The sequence below is a fragment of the Hypanus sabinus genome, chromosome 31 (assembly GCF_030144855.1).
Source record: "Hypanus sabinus isolate sHypSab1 chromosome 31, sHypSab1.hap1, whole genome shotgun sequence".
NCBI lineage: Eukaryota > Metazoa > Chordata > Chondrichthyes > Myliobatiformes > Dasyatidae > Hypanus > Hypanus sabinus.
The window spans coordinates 22021089-22042011 of record NC_082736.1 but is presented as its reverse complement, the minus strand read 5'-3'; the positions used below and the strand labels follow the sequence as shown (position 1 = coordinate 22042011).

At 51.7% G+C, this 20923-nt stretch overlaps 1 protein-coding gene across 2 annotated transcripts in view; it reads left to right on the top strand.

Annotated features, from left to right (window-relative positions):
• Positions 1-328: 328 nt before the first annotated feature.
• The window catches only part of polr2g (RNA polymerase II subunit G), a 29691-nt gene continuing 9096 nt past the window's right edge, over positions 329-20923 (top strand). Inside the window, exons 1-5 of one of the 2 annotated variants that reach the window (XM_059955136.1) lie at positions 339-464; positions 3623-3832; positions 5097-5206; positions 17245-17404; positions 20596-20646. In XM_059955136.1, the coding sequence (XP_059811119.1) occupies positions 3809-3832; positions 5097-5206; positions 17245-17404; positions 20596-20646 (345 nt within the window). In that variant the 5' untranslated portion in view covers positions 339-464; positions 3623-3808. Of the gene's footprint in view, positions 465-3622; positions 3833-5096; positions 5207-17244; positions 17405-20595; positions 20647-20923 lie in introns of both variants that reach the window. The other variant, XM_059955137.1, reaches the window with a different exon arrangement.

Here is a 20923-nt window from a genome sequence, read left to right as displayed (position 1 = left end):
AAGGTTGGTGGAAGTACATGTGATTGTCTACCTCAGGTGGAAGGGCTGTATAGGGCTATCTTGGCTGTAACACAGAGTTTCCTGTATCACCATCAATTTTTTCCACCCTCCTCCCGTCACCTTTTCTGATTTCCCTCCCAAAACCCATTAGTTTCCCCTTTTCTCGGGGCTCAGTGTCCGATTAAGCGTCGATCCGCCTCCACGTGGAGCTGGACCAGAAAATGGCGGCCGGGCAGGGCTGGGGGGGTGGGGGGTGGCGGGGAGGAAGGCGAAGTCAAAGCGAAAAGGGCGGGAACGCCCACAACGCGCTTGCGTCACGGGGGCGGGGACGGAGGCTGCGTCATGACGCACACGAGATGCCGCTAGCCCCCAACCTCGCCGCGAGTTTGTTGCCTGGCGGACCGTAAGAGCTGTTTTAACGACTTCCGGCGTCCCTCCCGATCGTTGCAGCGATGTTTTATCACGTGAGTATCTGGTTGCGTTTATAGAAGTTATATTAATTCAAGAGGGAATATCAGCGACTGTGCTGAACGGTTGAGGAGCGGCGGGCGAGTGAAAGGGGTGGGAGCGCTAGAGCGCCGCTTCCCTGATTGACGGCCGCGCCGACCAATGACGTGGAAGTTTGACCGGTTTCTGTTTGATTGGCGGTTCGTCTCACCAATGATAGTTGCGGGCGGGTTGGACGCGGGTGCCGGTATCGTTTTTTACCGTTTTAAATTCAAATTTACCAAGCCGTTGAAGTCAAAAGCCCAACATCTAAGAAGTTATTGTTGGAAATAATAATAATAATGTTATTTTAGCTAATGAAAACACAAGCCTACCCTAAGTGTTGCCTACAGCTGCTGACTAGGCCTCATCCTCGACTCGACTAAAGGTGCCTAAACTCTGGTTTGTTGGCCAGAAGTCATTTGCCTCGAAGAATGACTTGACTCATTTTTTAAAGCAAGTGTTGCACCCTATCCCCATCCCCTCTGCACTCCTCAGGGTCTAAAATGTGTTCAGCATGGGTCAAGGGTGAAAGGTGAAAAGTTTAAAGGGAACATGAGGGGGGGAACTGATTCACTCAGAGGGTAATGAGAGTGTGGGACGAGCTCGATTTCAACGTTGAAGAGAAGCACTTGGAGGGCTGTGGTCCCAGGGCAGGTCGACGGGAGCAAGATTACTTTTCAAACACAAGGTTCAAGATATAAAAATCAAACATCAAATTTCAGACAATACATAAGAGAATAAAATCAGACAACAAAATTATGATAAATAGAAGTTGCAGTGCGGGAGACCCTAATTGAAAGCCGCAGCGTAAATAAAAGTTTTAGGCCTTGATTTAAAGAGCTTAAAGTTGGGGCAGATTTCAGATCCTCTGGGAGGTTGTTCCCGATATTTGGAGCATAGTAACTGCTTCACCATGTTTAGATTTGACTCTGGGGGCGGTGAGCAGACCTGCCCCCAGACGGCCTGAGAGCTTGGGAAGGTTCATAGTGAGATCGGGGGTGTATTTTGGCCCGAGAGCATTCGGGGCTTTGTAAACCTGCAGTAACCTCTGACGTTTGGGAAGCCAGTGTAGCAATCTGAGAACTGGGGTGATGTGTTCTGCTTTCTTGGTCTTGGTGAGGACTCTAGCAGCAGAGTTCTGAATGAACTGCGCCGGTCCCATCAGGCGAAAGAGCAGAATCAGGCAATTCAGCCCATCGAATCTGCTGGGCCGTTCCATCATGGCTGTAGTCCATCACAACACCAAGGTTCCTGGCGTGGTTCCTGGGAACTGACTTCTAATCGTTCTTTTTTGGCACCAGAATCAACTATTTCCGTATTCTCTTTGGAGGAAATTTTGGTTCATCCAATGCAGCATTGTAGTGATTGTATGGGACCATAGTCACTGATGACACTGTTATATAAATCTGAGTATCATCCGCATAATAAAGGTGCTTAATTTGATCCAGAGGGAGCATGTATATGTTAAACAGAAGAGGCCCTAGTGTGGAACCTCGAGGCACCCCACATCTCATTTCCTTTAGGTCAGATATGCAACTACCAATCAATACAAAATAGTCCATGTCCCGTAAATACGATTTAAACCACTTCAGAGCTGTACCGGAAAGTCCCACCTGGTTTTGTTTCCGATGTTGGGGAAGTCCAGAACGAATGGGTCACAATTTAAGGATAAAGGGGAAGCCTTTTAGGACTGAGATGAGGAGAAACTTCTTCACACACAGAGTGGTGAATCTGTGGAATTCTCTGCCACAGGAAACAGTTGAGGCCAGTTCATTGACTCTATTTAAGAGGGAGTTAGATATGGCCCTTGTGGCTAAAGGGATCGGGGGTATGGAGAGAAAGCAGGTACAGGGTTCTGAGTTGGATGATCAGCCATGATCATACTGAATGGCGGTGTAGGCTCAAAGGGCCGAATGACCTACTCCTGTGCCTATTTTTGATGTTTTTCAGGCTGTCTGGTAATATGCCACGGTCTACTGCGTCAAAGGCAGCCCTAAGATCCAGTAAAACCAAAACTCAGATTTTACCATCATCAGGGTTTAAGCTGATGTCATTTCAAACCTTGGCCAGAGCCGTCTCAGTGTTGTTGACATCCAGAGCAGTTTAAATAGTTTTGGCATGGACTGGATGGGCCAAATGGCCCGTTTCTATGCGGTACTTTCCTGTGACGATAAGGTTGATCCTCTAATACTTTAGAGTTCTGCGGTTGCAGATTCTGCTGTTGCTAATCTTCAGCCGCAACCAAATCTCAGCGATTCGAGAGGGACCTGGATAGTCGGAGTTTTGGGCTGAGTCACTCTAGCCAGGTCGACCTGGAGCAAGTACTGAAAGCAACAAGAAACTCCCTCCCTCACCTGGTTTGTTATTCCTCTGCATCCTCATCACTATTCTGATCCCCTCTCGTGGCCACAGAACTCCTTCCAGAATGGCAAAGTGGAAGGGGGGAGCGTGATGCTCACTAAGTGACAGATGCCACCGAGAACTCAAGGTAGTCCTTTGTGACATCAAGTGGCAAGGCAAGTTCCTGTCCCAGACAAACCTTTCTATATCTTTAGAAAATCTCAGTTAGGTGGCTGAGATGCGTCAGAAAATCGAAGACACAAGAGACGACAGATGCTGGAATCTGTGGCGTAAAACAAGATGTGGGAGGAACTCAGTGGGGTACAAAGCAAATCTCTGCAGGTGTACCGTGGAGAGCATTCTGACCGGCTGCATCAGCGTCTGGTGTGGGGTGGACAGGATCGAAAGAAGCTGCAGAGAGTTATAAACTTAGTCAGCTCCGTCATGGGTACTAGTCTCTCTGGTATCCGGGACATCCTCAAGGAGCGGTGCCTCAAAATGCGGCGCCCATTATTAAGGACCCCCATCACCCAGGTCATGCCCTCTTCTCATTGTTACCGTTGGGAAGGAGATACTGGAACATTCAGTGATTCAGGAACAGATTCTTCCCCTCTGACATTAATTTGAAACCATTGAACCCCTGAATACTCCCTCACTACCTTTTTAGCACTACTTATTTAATTTAACAATTTTTAAAAAATTGTTTCCAGTTTTTATTGTGTATCATAATGTACTGCTGCTGCATAACAACAAATGTACCGATGATATTAAATCTAATTCTGACTGGTTCAAGCTGACAGCAAGGCGACAGTAACTCAAACAACCACCCCTTACAACGCTGGTGTGCGGAAGAGCATCTCTGAACGCACGACACGTCGAACCTTGAAGTGGACGGGTTACAGCAGCAGAAGACCACGAACGTGTGGAAGACGTAGCGAGGAGAACGCAGCTGGAATATTGTGGACTTGGCGGACTGGGAATGCAACAGCAATTCACTAGACGTGTGGGTTTGCTGTCTGAGGGGACATTGAATTGAAGGGGGGGGGGGGTTAGAATAGTTGCTCTAAAGTGCCAGCACACACCTATGGCAGTTTGTACCCTGCCGCAGTCTGCACGGACCTGCAGGTGCTCTGGTTTCCTTCGACATTCGAAAACCGTTAGTCTGTTGAGCGTGACGACACTTGCCAGCACAATCCTCACTGACTTGTCACAGATGACCTGTGTCGCCCTGTGCTTCGATGCACCTGCAGATGAGGCTTAAATCCTCCAGAATTTACAGAGATCTCAGTGAAAGTTACAAACAACACACACAAAATGCTGGTGGAACACAGCAGGCCAGGCAGCATCTATAGGGAGAAGCGCTGTCGACGTTTCGGGCCGAGACCCTCCGTCAGGACCCGGAACGTCGCCAGTGCTTCTCCTTATAGATGCTGTCCGGCCTGCTGTGTTCCACCAGCATTTTGTGTGTGGTGTTGCTTGAATTTCCAGCATCTGCAGATTTCCTCGTGTTTGCTCAGTGAAAGTTACGCTGTGCTGGCCACCCACTTTCTTTCCTTCCCCTGACGGTCAGCGGTCCCCTGCAACCTCAGAGTAACCACCTCCCTGAAGCTCCTCTCCCAGTTTCCCGTACAAGTGGAAGGTCTCCGAGCCGCAACTCCATTTCCTCTCGGGGGGTGGTTCTCTGGGAGGCTGGAGGTCTCCCGGAATTCCCACATCTTGCCCAAAGAAGGCAACACTGCCCCTGGGGCATTCTGCCTGCTCTGACAGGTGGAGAATGAAGAGGAAAAACTGAACTCGCTCACATTCTGTGTTCTGTGGCTGCTTTTCCCTGTACTACCTACATGATCAGTATGGATGGTCTGCAAGAGGAGGTGTTTCACTGTATCTCAGTACTGGACAATACCTATTCCAGTTCCAGTTCTAATCTTACCTTACAATTTCCGGTGTGTGCAACCCCACTTTTGAGAATGTTCTGTGGAATAATTTGCGACCAGTCAAGAGGGTTTAATGCATCCTGGAAGTGAGGGAACCTCGAACAACGTGGTGCCCTTTCCCCCGGTAGTGTTGCGAGGGCAGTTTCAGTTCCGCACTGGAGACTGTGGACTCCTGACCTCCCCCAGTGATGGCGGTATGGCCGCCAACCCCCCAAAAATCCAGCCTGTGTGCACTTCCAAGCTGTATTTTCGTTGACTGTTGAAAGTTTCCGAAGCCCGTTGAAAAGCACAACTGCATATTTTTGAACCGTATTTCTTTCCTTATGAATTCAGATTTCTCTGGAACACGAAATCCTGCTTCACCCTCGTTACTTTGGGCCCAACCTCCTCAATACCGTGAAACAGAAGCTGTTCACCGAGGTGGAAGGAACCTGCACTGGGAAGTGAGTGACCGGCGGGTCCCGTTTACAATCCGTATTCAAAACAGTACATGTCACAAACAGCAGGAATGTCTCATGTTTGTCACAGTGTTTTTCCATTGTGGTTGCTGTGTTTGCAATTAGATTTAAAGCTGCCTGCATAAATTTCCCAGTCTGATATTTTGTGTTTTCTTTGGACTTGTTTATCGATGTTCTGGCAGCCATTCACGGGCATTCCTAGATGTCCACGTGAAGGTGTGAGTGGGCCACCAAATGAAATTGGTGCAGTTTGTGTTACAAAGATGCTGCTGTTTCTCCAGTATCTAAAGACTTCTAGTCTGTGCATGTGGCTTCTGTCCCATAAGAGCAGAATTAGGCCAAGTGGCCTTCGAGTCTACTGTGCCACTCCATCATGACTGGGAAATTATCCCCTCAACCCCATTCTCCTGCCATCTCTCTGTAACCTCCTTGCTAACCTAGAACCTGTTAAACTCCGTTTTGAATGTACCCAATAACTTGCCCTTCACTGCCATCTGTAGCAATAAATTCCGCAGATTGATCACCCTCTGGCTAAAGAAGTTCCTCCTCATCTCTGTTCTGAAGGGACATCCTTCCATTCTGAGGCTGATTCTAGGCCTATCGCGTTGATAGGTTTCAGTGAGAATCCTCCCTCGGTTTTCTAAATTCCAGCGAGTACAGGCCCAGGGTTATCAAGTGCCCTTGATATGATAATGTTTTTCATTCTGGGATCATTCTCGTGAACCTCTTCCAAACCCTCTCCAATCTCAGCACACTCCCCCCACCCCCCATTCTTCTAAACTCTAGTGAGTATGCGGTTCTATAGAGAGAGTTCAGAAGAGAATATTGCCTGGATTGGGGAGCATGCCTTATGAGAATAGGTTGAGTGAACTCGGCCTTTTCTCCTTGGAGCGATGGAGGATGAGAGGTGACCTGATAGAGGTGTACAAGATGATGAGAGGCATTGATCGTGTGGATAGTCAGAGGCTTTTTCCCAGGGCTGAAATGGCTAGCACAATAAATGGTTTTAAGGTGCTCTTGGGGGGAACGTCAGAGGTAAGTGGTGAGTGTGTGGAATGCACTGCTGCCAGTGGTGGTGGAGGTGGATGCAATAGGGTCTTTTAGATAGGTACGTGGAGCTTAGGAAAGGAGAGGCTTATGCAGGAGGGAAATCCTAGGCAGTTTCCAGGGTTCAGCACAGCATTGTGGGCTGAAGGGCCTGTGATGTGCTGGAGATTGCTAAGTTCTATGAGTACAGCCCTAGGGCCATTGTTACAGCTTGGGCTGTCGCAGTACAGCGCTCAATGCCTGTTCCCCCTTTGAGGAGTTTGTACATCCTCCGGTAGAATGCACGAGTTCTCTCGCTGTTCTGCAGATTCCTCCCGCAGTCCAACGACGTACTGGTTAGTAGGTTAATTGTAAATTCTGTGGTTAGGCCAGAGTTAAGTGGGGGTGGGAGGTGTTTGCTGGCCAGCGGGGCTCAAAGGGCTGTTGCCCTTATTCCATGCTGTACCACCAAATAATAAATAAATGCTCCTCATATGTTAACCCCTTCACTTCCAGAATCATTATTGTGAAGCTCGTCCGGACCCTTCCAGATGCCAGCGCACACTTGCTTAGATGATGCTCCCAAATCTACTCGCGCAGCATGGAATGACTCTTGAGACCACTAGGATGGGCAGTAACTGCTGTTGGTATCAGCCATAACCCAAACAAACCCTTCCATTTCTGTGTGGGCAGTATTGGCAGGGGTAAATTGAACTGGAGTGTAACATGCACAAAATGCTGGAGGAACTCAGCGGGCCAGGCAGCATCTGCAGGAAAGAGTCGACGTTACACGTCCTGATGAAGAATCTTGGCCCAAAACATCTTTTCCATAGACACGGCCTGGTCTGCTGAGCTCCTCCAGCATTTGGTGTGTGTTACTTGGATTTCCAGCGTCTGCAGTTCCTCCGATTCGAATTGGGGTGTATCAGCTTGAACAGAAGAAGGGAACCGGAGTGGTAGTGCTAAAGATGAGGTAGTTCGGTTACAAACAGAGGCAATGTGTAGTGAGGCCAAGTCGTTGGCAGAGTTTGATAGATTCTTGACTGGGCAGGGCATGAAGAGATACGGGGAGAAGGCAGGGGATTGGGGGCTGAGAGGGAAAATGGATCAGCCGTGATGAAATGGCGGAGCAGACGCGATGGGCCAAACGGCCTAATTCTACTCCTCCCTCTTATGGTCTGTTGGCATTGTCACATCCACCTTAATGTCCAAAAATGCCCAGTCTTTCATGAGGTTGCTACATTTCAGTATAGCTCACACTTGGCGGCTAATAAATGCCTTAAAGAATACCGGTCCGGCAACGCGCTCGGGCCCTCGCGGCTTTGCGTGAGAGGAATTTTTCAGCTGGTCTACAGGTGAGCTACCTACTCTGCAGGGCGGCGAACCGCTCGGTATTCTCTCACTGTGAGCTCGGAGCACAGCACGGTGACACGGCGGTCCGTGGTCTATTCTCTCACTGAGCTCGGAGCACAGCACGGTGACACGGCGGTCCGTGGTCTATTCCCTCACTGTGAGCTCGGAGCACAGCATGGTGACACGGCGGTCCGTGGTCTATTCTCTCACTGTGAGCTCGGAGCACAGCACGGTGACACGGCGGTCCGTGGTCTATTCTCTCACTGTGAGCTCGGAGCACAGCACGGTGACACGGCGGTCCGTGGTCTATTCTCTCACTGAGCTCGGAGCACAGCACGGTGACACGGCGGTCCGTGGTCTATTCTCTCACTGTGAGCTCGGAGCACAGCACGGTGACACGGCGGTCCGTGGTCTATTCTCTGACTGTGAGCTCGGAGCACAGCACGGTGACACGGCGGTCTGTGGTCTATTCCCTCACTGTGAGCTCGGAGCACAGCATGGTGACACGGCGGTCCGTGGTCTATTCTCTGACTGTGAGCTCGGAGCACAGCACGGTGACACGGCGGTCCGTGGTCTATTCCCTCACTGTGAGCTCGGAGCACAGCACGGTGACACGGCGGTCCGTGGTCTATTCTCTGACTGTGAGCTCGGAGCACAGCACGGTGACACGGCGGTCCGTGGTCTATTCCCTCACTGTGAGCTCGGAGCACAGCATGGTGACACGGCGGTCCGTGGTCTATTCTCTGACTGTGAGCTCGGAGCACAGCACGGTGACACGGCGGTCCGTGGTCTATTCTCTCACTGTGAGCTCGGAGCACAGCACGGTGACACGGCGGTCCGTGGTCTATTCTCTCACTGAGCTCGGAGCACAGCACGGTGACACGGCGGTCCGTGGTCTATTCCCTCACTGTGAGCTCGGAGCACAGCATGGTGACACAGCGGTCCGTGGTCTATTCTCTCACTGAGCTCGGAGCACAGCACGGTGACACGGCGGTCCGTGGTCTATTCTCTCACTGTGAGCTCGGAGCACAGCACGGTGACACAGCGGTCCGTGGTCTATTCTCTCACTGAGCTCGGAGCACAGCACGGTGACACGGCGGTCCGTGGTCTATTCCCTCACTGTGAGCTCGGAGCACAGCATGGTGACACGGCGGTCCGTGGTCTATTCTCTCACTGTGAGCTCGGAGCACAGCACGGTGACACGGCGGTCCGTGGTCTATTCTCTCACTGTGAGCTCGGAGCACAGCACGGTGACACGGCGGTCCGTGGTCTATTCTCTCACTGAGCTCGGAGCACAGCACGGTGACACGGCGGTCCGTGGTCTATTCTCTGACTGAGCTCGGAGCACAGCACGGTGACACGGCGGTCCGTGGTCTATTCTCTCACTGAGCTCGGAGCACAGCATGGTGACACGGCGGTCCGTGGTCTATTCTCTGACTGTGAGCTCGGAGCACAGCACGGTGACACGGCGGTCCGTGGTCTATTCTCTCACTGAGCTCGGAGCACAGCACGGTGACACGGCGGTCCGTGGTCTATTCCCTCACTGTGAGCTCGGAGCACAGCACGGTGACACGGCGGTCCGTGGTCTATTCTCTCACTGTGAGCTCGGAGCACAGCACGGTGACACGGCGGTCCGTGGTCTATTCTCTCACTGTGAGCTCGGAGCACAGCACGGTGACACGGCGGTCCGTGGTCTATTCTCTCACTGAGCTCGGAGCACAGCACGGTGACACGGCGGTCCGTGGTCTATTCTCTGACTGAGCTCGGAGCACAGCATGGTGACACGGCGGTCCGTGGTCTATTCTCTCACTGAGCTCGGAGCACAGCATGGTGACACGGCGGTCCGTGGTCTATTCTCTGACTGTGAGCTCGGAGCACAGCACGGTGACACGGCGGTCCGTGGTCTATTCTCTCACTGAGCTCGGAGCACAGCACGGTGACACAGCGGTCCGTGGTCTATTCCCTCACTGTGAGCTCGGAGCACAGCACGGTGACACGGCGGTCCGTGGTCTATTCTCTCACTGTGAGCTCGGAGCACAGCACGGTGACACGGCGGTCCGTGGTCTATTCTCTCACTGTGAGCTCGGAGCACAGCACGGTGACACGGCGGTCCGTGGTCTATTCTCTGACTGTGAGCTCGGAGCACAGCACGGTGACACGGCGGTCTGTGGTCTATTCCCTCACTGTGAGCTCGGAGCACAGCATGGTGACACGGCGGTCCGTGGTCTATTCTCTGACTGTGAGCTCGGAGCACAGCACGGTGACACGGCGGTCCGTGGTCTATTCCCTCACTGTGAGCTCGGAGCACAGCACGGTGACACGGCGGTCCGTGGTCTATTCTCTGACTGTGAGCTCGGAGCACAGCACGGTGACACGGCGGTCCGTGGTCTATTCCCTCACTGTGAGCTCGGAGCACAGCATGGTGACACGGCGGTCCGTGGTCTATTCTCTGACTGTGAGCTCGGAGCACAGCACGGTGACACGGCGGTCCGTGGTCTATTCTCTCACTGTGAGCTCGGAGCACAGCACGGTGACACGGCGGTCCGTGGTCTATTCTCTCACTGAGCTCGGAGCACAGCATGGTGACACGGCGGTCCGTGGTCTATTCTCTGACTGTGAGCTCGGAGCACAGCATGGTGACACGGCAGTCCGTGGTCTATTCTCTCACTGAGCTCGGAGCACAGCACGGTGACACGGCGGTCCGTGGTCTATTCTCTGACTGAGCTCGGAGCACAGCACGGTGACACGGCGGTCCGTGGTCTATTCTCACTGAGCTCGGAGCACAGCACGGTGACACGGCGGTCCGTGGTCTATTCTCACTGAGCTCGGAGCACAGCACGGTGACACGGCGGTCCGTGGTCTATTCTCACTGAGCTCGGAGCACAGCACGGTGACACGGCGGTCCGTGGTCTATTCTCACTGAGCTCGGAGCACAGCACGGTGACACGGCGGTCCGTGGTCTATTCTCTCACTGAGCTTGGAGCACAGCACGGTGACATGGTGGTCCGTGGTCTATTCTCTCACTGAGCTCGGAGCACAGCACGGTGACACGGCGGTCCGTGGTCTATTCCCTCACTGTGAGCTCGGAGCACAGCACGGTGACACGGCGGTCCGTGGTCTATTCTCTCACTGTGAGCTCGGAGCACAGCACGGTGACACGGCGGTCCGTGGTCTATTCTCTCACTGTGAGCTCGGAGCACAGCACGGTGACACGGCGGTCCGTGGTCTATTCTCTCACTGAGCTCGGAGCACAGCACGGTGACACGGCGGTCCGTGGTCTATTCTCTCACTGAGCTCGGAGCACAGCACGGTGACACGGCGGTCCGTGGTCTATTCCCTCACTGTGAGCTCGGAGCACAGCACGGTGACACGGCGGTCCGTGGTCTATTCTCTCACTGTGAGCTCGGAGCACAGCACGGTGACACGGCGGTCCGTGGTCTATTCTCTCACTGTGAGCTCGGAGCACAGCACGGTGACACGGCGGTCCGTGGTCTATTCTCTCACTGAGCTCGGAGCACAGCACGGTGACACGGCGGTCCGTGGTCTATTCTCTGACTGAGCTCGGAGCACAGCACGGTGACACGGCGGTCCGTGGTCTATTCTCTCACTGAGCTCGGAGCACAGCATGGTGACACGGCGGTCCGTGGTCTATTCTCTGACTGTGAGCTCGGAGCACAGCACGGTGACACGGCGGTCCGTGGTCTATTCTCTCACTGAGCTCGGAGCACAGCACGGTGACACAGCGGTCCGTGGTCTATTCCCTCACTGTGAGCTCGGAGCACAGCATGGTGACACGGCGGTCCGTGGTCTATTCCCTCACTGTGAGCTCGGAGCACAGCACGGTGACACGGCGGTCCGTGGTCTATTCTCTCACTGTGAGCTCGGAGCACAGCACGGTGACACGGCGGTCCGTGGTCTATTCTCTCACTGTGAGCTCGGAGCACAGCACGGTGACACGGCGGTCCGTGATCTATTCTCTGACTGTGAGCTCGGAGCACAGCACGGTGACACGGCGGTCCGTGGTCTATTCTCTCACTGTGAGCTCGGAGCACAGCATGGTGACACGGCGGTCCGTGGTCTATTCTCTGACTGTGAGCTCGGAGCACAGCACGGTGACACGGCGGTCCGTGGTCTATTCTCTCACTGTGAGCTCGGAGCACAGCACGGTGACACGGCGGTCCGTGGTCTATTCTCTCACTGTGAGCTCGGAGCACAGCACGGTGACACGGCGGTCCGTGGTCTATTCTCTCACTGTGAGCTCGGAGCACAGCACGGTGACACGGCGGTCCGTGGTCTATTCTCTCACTGAGCTCGGAGCACAGCACGGTGACACGGCGGTCCGTGGTCTATTCTCTCACTGAGCTCGGAGCACAGCACGGTGACACGGCGGTCCGTGGTCTATTCCCTCACTGTGAGCTCGGAGCACAGCACGGTGACACGGCGGTCCGTGGTCTATTCTCTCACTGTGAGCTCGGAGCACAGCACGGTGACACGGCGGTCCGTGGTCTATTCTCTCACTGTGAGCTCGGAGCACAGCACGGTGACACGGCGGTCCGTGGTCTATTCTCTCACTGAGCTCGGAGCACAGCACGGTGACACGGCGGTCCGTGGTCTATTCTCTGACTGAGCTCGGAGCACAGCACGGTGACACGGCGGTCCGTGGTCTATTCTCTCACTGAGCTCGGAGCACAGCATGGTGACACGGCGGTCCGTGGTCTATTCTCTGACTGTGAGCTCGGAGCACAGCACGGTGACACGGCGGTCCGTGGTCTATTCTCTCACTGAGCTCGGAGCACAGCACGGTGACACAGCGGTCCGTGGTCTATTCCCTCACTGTGAGCTCGGAGCACAGCATGGTGACACGGCGGTCCGTGGTCTATTCCCTCACTGTGAGCTCGGAGCACAGCACGGTGACACGGCGGTCCGTGGTCTATTCTCTCACTGTGAGCTCGGAGCACAGCACGGTGACACGGCGGTCCGTGGTCTATTCTCTCACTGTGAGCTCGGAGCACAGCACGGTGACACGGCGGTCCGTGATCTATTCTCTGACTGTGAGCTCGGAGCACAGCACGGTGACACGGCGGTCCGTGGTCTATTCTCTCACTGTGAGCTCGGAGCACAGCATGGTGACACGGCGGTCCGTGGTCTATTCTCTGACTGTGAGCTCGGAGCACAGCACGGTGACACGGCGGTCCGTGGTCTATTCTCTCACTGTGAGCTCGGAGCACAGCACGGTGACACGGCGGTCCGTGGTCTATTCTCTCACTGAGCTCGGAGCACAGCATGGTGACACGGCGGTCCGTGGTCTATTCTCTGACTGTGAGCTCGGAGCACAGCACGGTGACACGGCGGTCCGTGGTCTATTCTCTCACTGAGCTCGGAGCACAGCACGGTGACACGGCGGTCCGTGGTCTATTCTCTGACTGAGCTCGGAGCACAGCACGGTGACACGGCGGTCCGTGGTCTATTCTCACTGAGCTCGGAGCACAGCACGGTGACACGGCGGTCCGTGGTCTATTCTCACTGAGCTCGGAGCACAGCACGGTGACACGGCGGTCCGTGGTCTATTCTCACTGAGCTCGGAGCACAGCACGGTGACACGGCGGTCCGTGGTCTATTCTCACTGAGCTCGGAGCACAGCACGGTGACACGGCGGTCCGTGGTCTATTCTCTGACTGAGCTCGGAGCACAGCACGGTGACACGGCGGTCCGTGGTCTATTCTCACTGAGCTCGGAGCACAGCACGGTGACACGGCGGTCCGTGGTCTATTCTCACTGAGCTCGGAGCACAGCACGGTGACACGGCGGTCCGTGGTCTATTCTCACTGAGCTCGGAGCACAGCACGGTGACACGGCGGTCCGTGGTCTATTCTCACTGAGCTCGGAGCACAGCACGGTGACACGGCGGTCCGTGGTCTATTCTCTCACTGAGCTCGGAGCACAGCACGGTGACATGGTGGTCCGTGGTCTATTCTCTCACTGAGCTCGGAGCACAGCACGGTGACACGGCGGTCCGTGGTCTATTCTCTCACTGAACTCGGACCACAGCACGTTGACACGGCGGTCCGTGGTCTATTCTCACTGAGCTCGGAGCACAGCACGGTGACATGGTGGTCCGTGGTCTATTCTCTCACTGAGCTCGGAGCACAGCACGGTGACACGGCGGTCACTGGTCTATTCTCTTACTGTTAGCTCGGAGCACAGCAGTGGCCGGGGTTCATTTCCATGCTGCTGTCTGTAAGGGGTTGGTATGAATATCCTCCTGTATTCCAGAGGCAGTCTGGCTCGGTGAGTTGTGGGCAATGTAAAGAGTGGTGACGTTTGCCCCGCACAATACTTGTATCCTAATGAGCCTCAGCCTGTAATGTTGACTGTTCATTCCTCTCCATGGCTGCTGCCTGACCTGCTGAGTCTCCAGCATTTTGTATGTGTTGCTCAGGATTTCCAGCATCAGTGCTTGCAGATTGGATATCCATAGAATAGTACAGCACATTGCAGGCCCTTCGGCCCACAATGTTGTGCCGACCCTCAAACCCTGCCTCCCATATAACCCCCCCCCACCTTAAATTCCTCCATATACCTGTCTAGTAGTCTCTTAAACTTCACTGGTGTATCTGCTTCCACCACTGACTCAGGCAGTGCATTCCACGCACCAACCACTCTCTGAGTGAAAAACCTTCCTCTACTATCCCCCTTGAACTTCCCTCCCCTTACCTTAAAGCCATGACCTCTTGTACTGAGCAGTGGTGTCCTGGGGAGGAGGCGCTGGCTATCCACTCTACCTATTCCTCTTAATATCTTGTACACCTCTATCACGTCTCCTCTCATCCTCCTTCTCTCCAGGGAGAGAGTAAAGCCCTAACTCCCTTAATCTCTGATCATAATGCATACTGTCTAAACTGGGCAGCATCCTGGTAAATCTCCTCTGTATCCTTTCCAATGCTTCCACATCCTTCCTATACTATTGAAGCAAGTGACATGTTTCAGTCTATATGTGCCGATTAAAGCCAATCTTTGAATATTAGGATCATAGGCCGATACGACGTGGGAAGAGGCCTTCAAGCCCACGTCGTTTGTGTTGCCATGGTAGCGTGATGCTGTTGCAGCATTCCAGAGTTCATATCTGGTGCTGTTCTCTGGGAAATGTGTGGCTTCCCTCCGAGTGCTCTGCTTTCCTCCCACAGTCCAAAGATGTGTTGGGAGTTTGATTGGCCGCTGTAAATTGTCCCATGTTTAGGTTAGGGTTAAATTGGGTTCGCCGGGGGTTGCTGGGGTGACAACCTTACTCTGCTCTTTATTGCTAAGTTAAAACAAATTGCCTAGTTCAGTTAGTCCCATATGGATGGCATCCCACTAAACCTGTCGGGATGTTGTAGTTGTATGTGTCTCTACCACTGGTTTTCGGACTGGAGACCTACGATTGGTGGAGTTTGCCAGCACACTGTGTTAGGCTCAATGCACTGTGGTGTCAATATCAACAATTTGGTTGAGAAATGTATACAAGACACAGTTTGTACAAGACACAGCTGACACTAAAATAGGTGGTGCTGCAGGCAGTGAAGATTTACAGAGAGATCTTGAGTAAGTGGGCCGAGGAGTGGCAGAAGGAGTTTAATCTGGATGTTGTATTTTGGGAAGACAGATGAGGTACAGACTTACACAGTGGACAGCGGGGCCCTGGGGAGTGTTGTAGACCAGAGGAACCCAGGAGTACAAGTACAAGTTTGTGGTACACTTGTCTTCATCACTGAGTACAGTTGGGATGTTTTGTTGCCCTTGTGCAACACTGCTGAGGCCATATCTGGAAAGTAGCATTGCACAAGGGCTCACTCTGGCCTGGGAAAAGAGTGGAGAGTGTGTAGAGGAGTATCCAGGACTTGAGGGACTGAGTTACGGAGGGAAGTTGCGCAGGTTGAGACTTTATTCATCGGAGGGTGAGGAGTGATCTTGAAGAGGGGCATAGGTCATAGGTCACAGTCTGGGATGGGTTGGGGAGAATCAAGGACGAGAGGGCGCAGGTTAAGGTGAGAGGGGAGAACCTGAGGGATAACCATTTCATTCAAAGACAGGACAGGTGTGGTGGTTGATGCAGGTTCATTAACACCGTTTTTACCGTAGGAAAGGTGTAGAGAGGGCATTCCCAACTGGGTCCATGCACCTCTCGGTTAATGTAAGGTTCCATGGGAACCCCTGGCTCAGAGGGAGATGTACCAGCTTAGATGGAAATCTTGGTCAGTATGTTTTTTAGTTTTATTAGTCATATGTATATTGAAACATACAACGAAATGCAATAAATTACTGAGATCGGGCGCTGGAGGCCCTTCTGGCCCTTTGAGCCGTGCTGTCCAGCGATTCCTCCAATTTAATTCTAGCCTAATCACGGGACAATTTACAGTGACAATTAACCTACCAACCAGTCGGTCTTTGGACTGTGGGAGGAAACTGGAGCACCCGGAGGAAACCCACACAGTCACAGGTTTGAACATACAATCTCCTCACAGGCAGTGGCGGGAATTGAACCCGGGTTGCCGGTACTGTAAAGCGATGTGCTAACCACTACTGTGTTGCCCCAAACAGTCTTGAGAGGATTGCTCATGATCTACATGAGATGTCCTCTTCCTCCTCCTCCTCAGAAAGGGGCTTCCCTTCCTCTGCCAGCAACACTGCCCTCACCCCATCCACCCTACCAGGGATAGGGTTCCTTTTGTCCTCACCTACCACCCCACCTGCCTCTGCGTCTAGCACATAATTCTCCATAACTTCTGCCATTTCTGACGGGATCCCACCACCAAGCATCTTTCCCCCCCACACCCTGCCCCATGGTACTTGTCCTTGCAAGCACTTGTTCTGCTACACCTCCTTCCTCCCTCACTACCATTCAGGGCCCCAAACAGTCCTTAAAGGAGAGGTGACACTTCGCCTGTTGGGGTCATCCATTGTATCCAGTGCTACCGTTGTGGTTTCCTGTATATCAATGAGACCTGAGGTAGATTGGGAGACCGATTCATCAAGCACCTACACTGCCAGAAAAAGCAGGATCTCTCGGTGGCCACCCATTTCAATTCCACTTCCCATTCCCATTCCGTTGGAGAAGCAACACCTATTCCGTCTGGGTGGTCTCCAACCTGATGGGATGAATATCGATTTCTCAAACTTCTAGTAATTGCACCCCTCCTTTCACCATTTTTCATTCCCTTTTTCCTCTCTCACCTTCTTGCCTGCCCATCACCTCCCTCTGGTGACCTTCCCCCTTCCCTTTCTACCCTCTCCTATCATATCCCCCCTCCCTTCTCCAGCTCTTTGTCTCATTCACCAACCAACCTCCCAGCTCTGTGCGTCACATCCTCCCCGGTTTCACTAATCACCTACTACCTTGTACGTTTTTCTCCCTCCCCCAACCTCCTTAATCTGACTTCTTCCCTCTCCCCATTCCAGTCCCGATGAAGGGTCTCGGCCCAAGATGCCCGAAACTGTTTACTCTTTTCCATGGTCGCTGCCTGACCTGCTGAGTTCCTCCGGCATATTTTGTGTGTGTGTGTGTGTGTGTGTGTGAGTTACAGCTGGTTTTATTCTGAGCCTGCTGTCCAATTCACAGACGGCATCCGAACCGCGCGCTAAAGCTGCAGCGTTTTGGTTTATTCCAGATACGGATTTGTGATTGCCGTTACCACCATAGACAACATTGGAGCGGGTGTGATCCAGTCAGGACGGGGGTTCGTGCTCTACCCCGTCAAGTACAAGGCCATTGTCTTCCGTCCATTCAAAGGGGAGGTTGTCGATGCTGTGGTCACACAGGTCAACAAGGTAACGTCCAGGCATAATTATTTTCACTGAAACTCCTGTCTGTAGTTATGTGAAACAGTTTTAAGTTTCGACCTGCTATTTTGTCTAGTGCCCATGACAGAGCAGGCTGAGTCCATAATTTTCTGTGACTTTTTCCAATCCTGTGCAGCAGCCCCTCCGTACCAGATAGTGATGAACCCAGTTAGAATGAGGTACATTTGCAAGTGACTTTGCTGACGTGCCTAATCTCCTCAAACTCCGAATGAAATATGGGCCCTGCTGTGTGTAACACAGGTTAATTAAACCCAAAGACCTAATGTTAGAAAGCTCCACCTGTGGAGGGATGAAAACAAAGATTGCTGTCGTTTTGAAAACGACGCTCTGCGAGGGCAGGACGGACAAGGAGAGAAACGCAGCGACGATTAAAAGCTGAAGACGTGAACTGTTAAGAGTGGAATTAGCAGTGAGTACCTTTAGTAACTTGAACCCCTCAGTGCGAAACCCCTGGAAGAGAGACAATAGCGATAAAAGATTTATTGAAGCTGCAGCTATAACGAGACAATATCGGCAGAGACGAGTGTCCAAGAGTCCCTATCGTGTAGTTGGGAATTAGTTCTGCAAAACCATACCAAGGCATTTGGCCAAGTCTTTGTCCAAGTTTGTGAACTGACTTTCCGTGGATGATCAACTATTTCACCCAACCAACCAAGAAACAAGACGGTGAGCCACCCAAGATGAGGAATCAGCGTGTGAACGAAACGTGTAATGACGTAAAGGATTTAATACAATTGGATGCATAAGTTTATTTTCATTCGAAGAATCTGAGTTTGATTTTCTGCAAGAACTGATTTTTTTTTTGCAAAGGGTTTGATAAGTTACTGAATGAGATATACTTTGTTTAAAAGTTGTGACGTTAGAGAATTGTCATGAAAGGAGTTAAACTGTGTGCATATATAATTTTTGAATTTCAATTTAAAATTGTAGATATACTGCCTGGAACAAAACTGAAGTTAACTAATATTTAAGAATTGGAATTATAATTACTTTTCTAACTAACTAGAGACGTGAAAAGGAAAGTTTTGTCTGTAAACTTTTAAATAGGGAGTAACACTAGATCTAATTAGGGTAATAAAGGAATCTCTGATTCTAATTAAAAAGGAAATTGTGGTTTGACAGCTAAGATTTGGAATGTAAATAAAATGTTGGAATTTTGAATTGTTCTTGCTCATGTAAATATTTTGTACATGTTGTTGTTTCTTGTAAACAAAACTTATCTCCAGAAGTGTGTGGTTTCTGTTCACTCCCTCCTTCCGGTACCAGAATCTCCTGATGGCCTACTAGCAACCAGTGTCATTTGATTTTCTCAAAGAGTGCGGCGACTAATCACACGCGACAAAACTGGTGCTACGCAGGGGTTACATTGGCCTTCTTGTAATGGCATCAATAGGGTAGGCCTTCAGAGATGTTGACACCCAAGGACCTGAAGCTGCTCGCTATTTACACTGCTGATGGCTTGATGAGGACTGCCTTCCATGAAGTCCGCTGTCATTCCCTTGGTCTTACTGATGCTGAGTGCAACGTGGTTGTAACACCACTCAACCAGCTGATCCGTCTCGCTCCCGTACGTCTCCTTGTCAGCCAACTGCAGTTGTGTTGTCGGCAAATTTATAGATGGCGGGTGCTGTGCCCACCCACACAGCCGTGAGAGTAAGGCAGTGGGCTGAGCGAGCATTCTTGAGGTTGTCAGCAAGGAGGAGACAGTAGGTCCGATCCGCACAGACAGTGAGCTGTAATCGATAAACAGCAGCCTGATGTAGGTATTGCTGTTGTCCAGGTGATCCAAAGTTATTCCCAGAATAAGAATCAATCGTGTCCTGTTAAAAGGCCATAAGACACAGGAGCAGTATTAGGTTTACTCTGCCGTTTCACCAAGGCTGATTTATTATCCCTCTCAATCCCATTGTCCTGCCTTCTCCCTGTAACCTTTGATAACCTATGACAAACCCACCAACATCCACTTCTAGTACATCCAAAGTAACTTGGCCTCCACAGCCATCTGTGACAATGGATTTTGCAGTTTCACCACCCTCTGGCTAAAGAAATTCCTCCTCGTCTCTGTTCTAAAGTCACATCCTTCTATTCTGAGGCTGTGCCCTCTGGTCCTAGACCCTTCCCACTATTGGAAATACCTTCTCCACGTTCACCCCGTCAAGGCCTTTCAATATTCAGTAGGTTTCATTGAGACTCCTTCCCTCATCCTTCTAAAGTCCCACGAGCACGGGCCCAGAGACAACGAGTGCTCCTCACACGTTAACCCTTTCGTTCCCAGGATAATTCTTGTAAACCTCCTCTGAGCACCTCTATTCTGGATGCTGGAGATCTCTCACCAGTCTGTTGTAGCAAGTGCAGTCTTCTTTGCGGCTTTATGTTGCGGGAGCGGTGTTGGTGATGCACAAAGAGAGAGTAAACTCAACCGGAAAACCCTTTGAGTTCGTGGTGGAGAGGAGACCACTAAACAGACTATGATCCATTATGGGAAGTCCTGTCCATGAGCAGTGGAGTACCTTGTCGAATGGAGTCATTCAGTTCCACCGTCACAAGGATTGTTCCAGAAAATCTTTCCTGCCAAATCCAATAAGTTCATCTCCGTGCGACAGGAGAACGGTTCATAGCACAACAGTCTCTGTTTTATCATTTCGTGCATTATTGCATATTGGTAAATTATTATTGTGTCTATTATTCTGTGCTTTGTGCTTAGTGTGCACACTGCTAAGTGTTTTTCAACGTTGCTGCTGTAACAAAAGAATTCCCCACTCAGGATCAATGAAGTGTTTAATTATTATTGTATTCTGAGGTAGTGCTCTCGGGTCCTGCACTAGCAAACTATTGGAAACGTCCTCGTTCCTATGTAGACCAGGATAGGTTTTAACGAGATCCCCTCTCATTTTTCTGAACTCAAATGCTCCTCGCGTGTTAACCCATTCATTCCCACCCTCTCCAATGCCAGAGCATCCTCCCTAAGACGAGCCCCAAAATGGTCACAATATGGTCAGCATTACGTCCGGGTTACTCCTCAGGGTAAGGATCAGTCATGTATTTCTAGTGCCCTGTTACTCCCCAGGGGTAAGAATCGGTTGTGTAAATGTAGTGTCAGTCTAGGGATGAGTCGAACAGCTGCTCAGTTTATTTATTATTCTTTCTGAACCCTGAAGGTTGGACTCTTCACTGAAATCGGGCCCATGTCCTGCTTCATCTCCAGACACGTAAGTTGTAAAACCTGCTGACGCTCACCTCCTGTTCACCGGTAAAGCTGCTCGATAAGTAACGGGTTCAGTCCCATTATGGCGGCTGAGAATTCGATATCATTGCATAAAAATTGGTGGTAGCATAATGCTTCACAGTGGTGTCAAACCCGTGTTCAATTCCCGCCACTGTCTGTGAGTGTGGGTGTGTGGGTTTCCATAAGGCCGTAACACATAAGAGCAGAATGAGGCCATTCAGCCCATCGGATCCGCTGCACCATCCATCAGGGCTGATTTA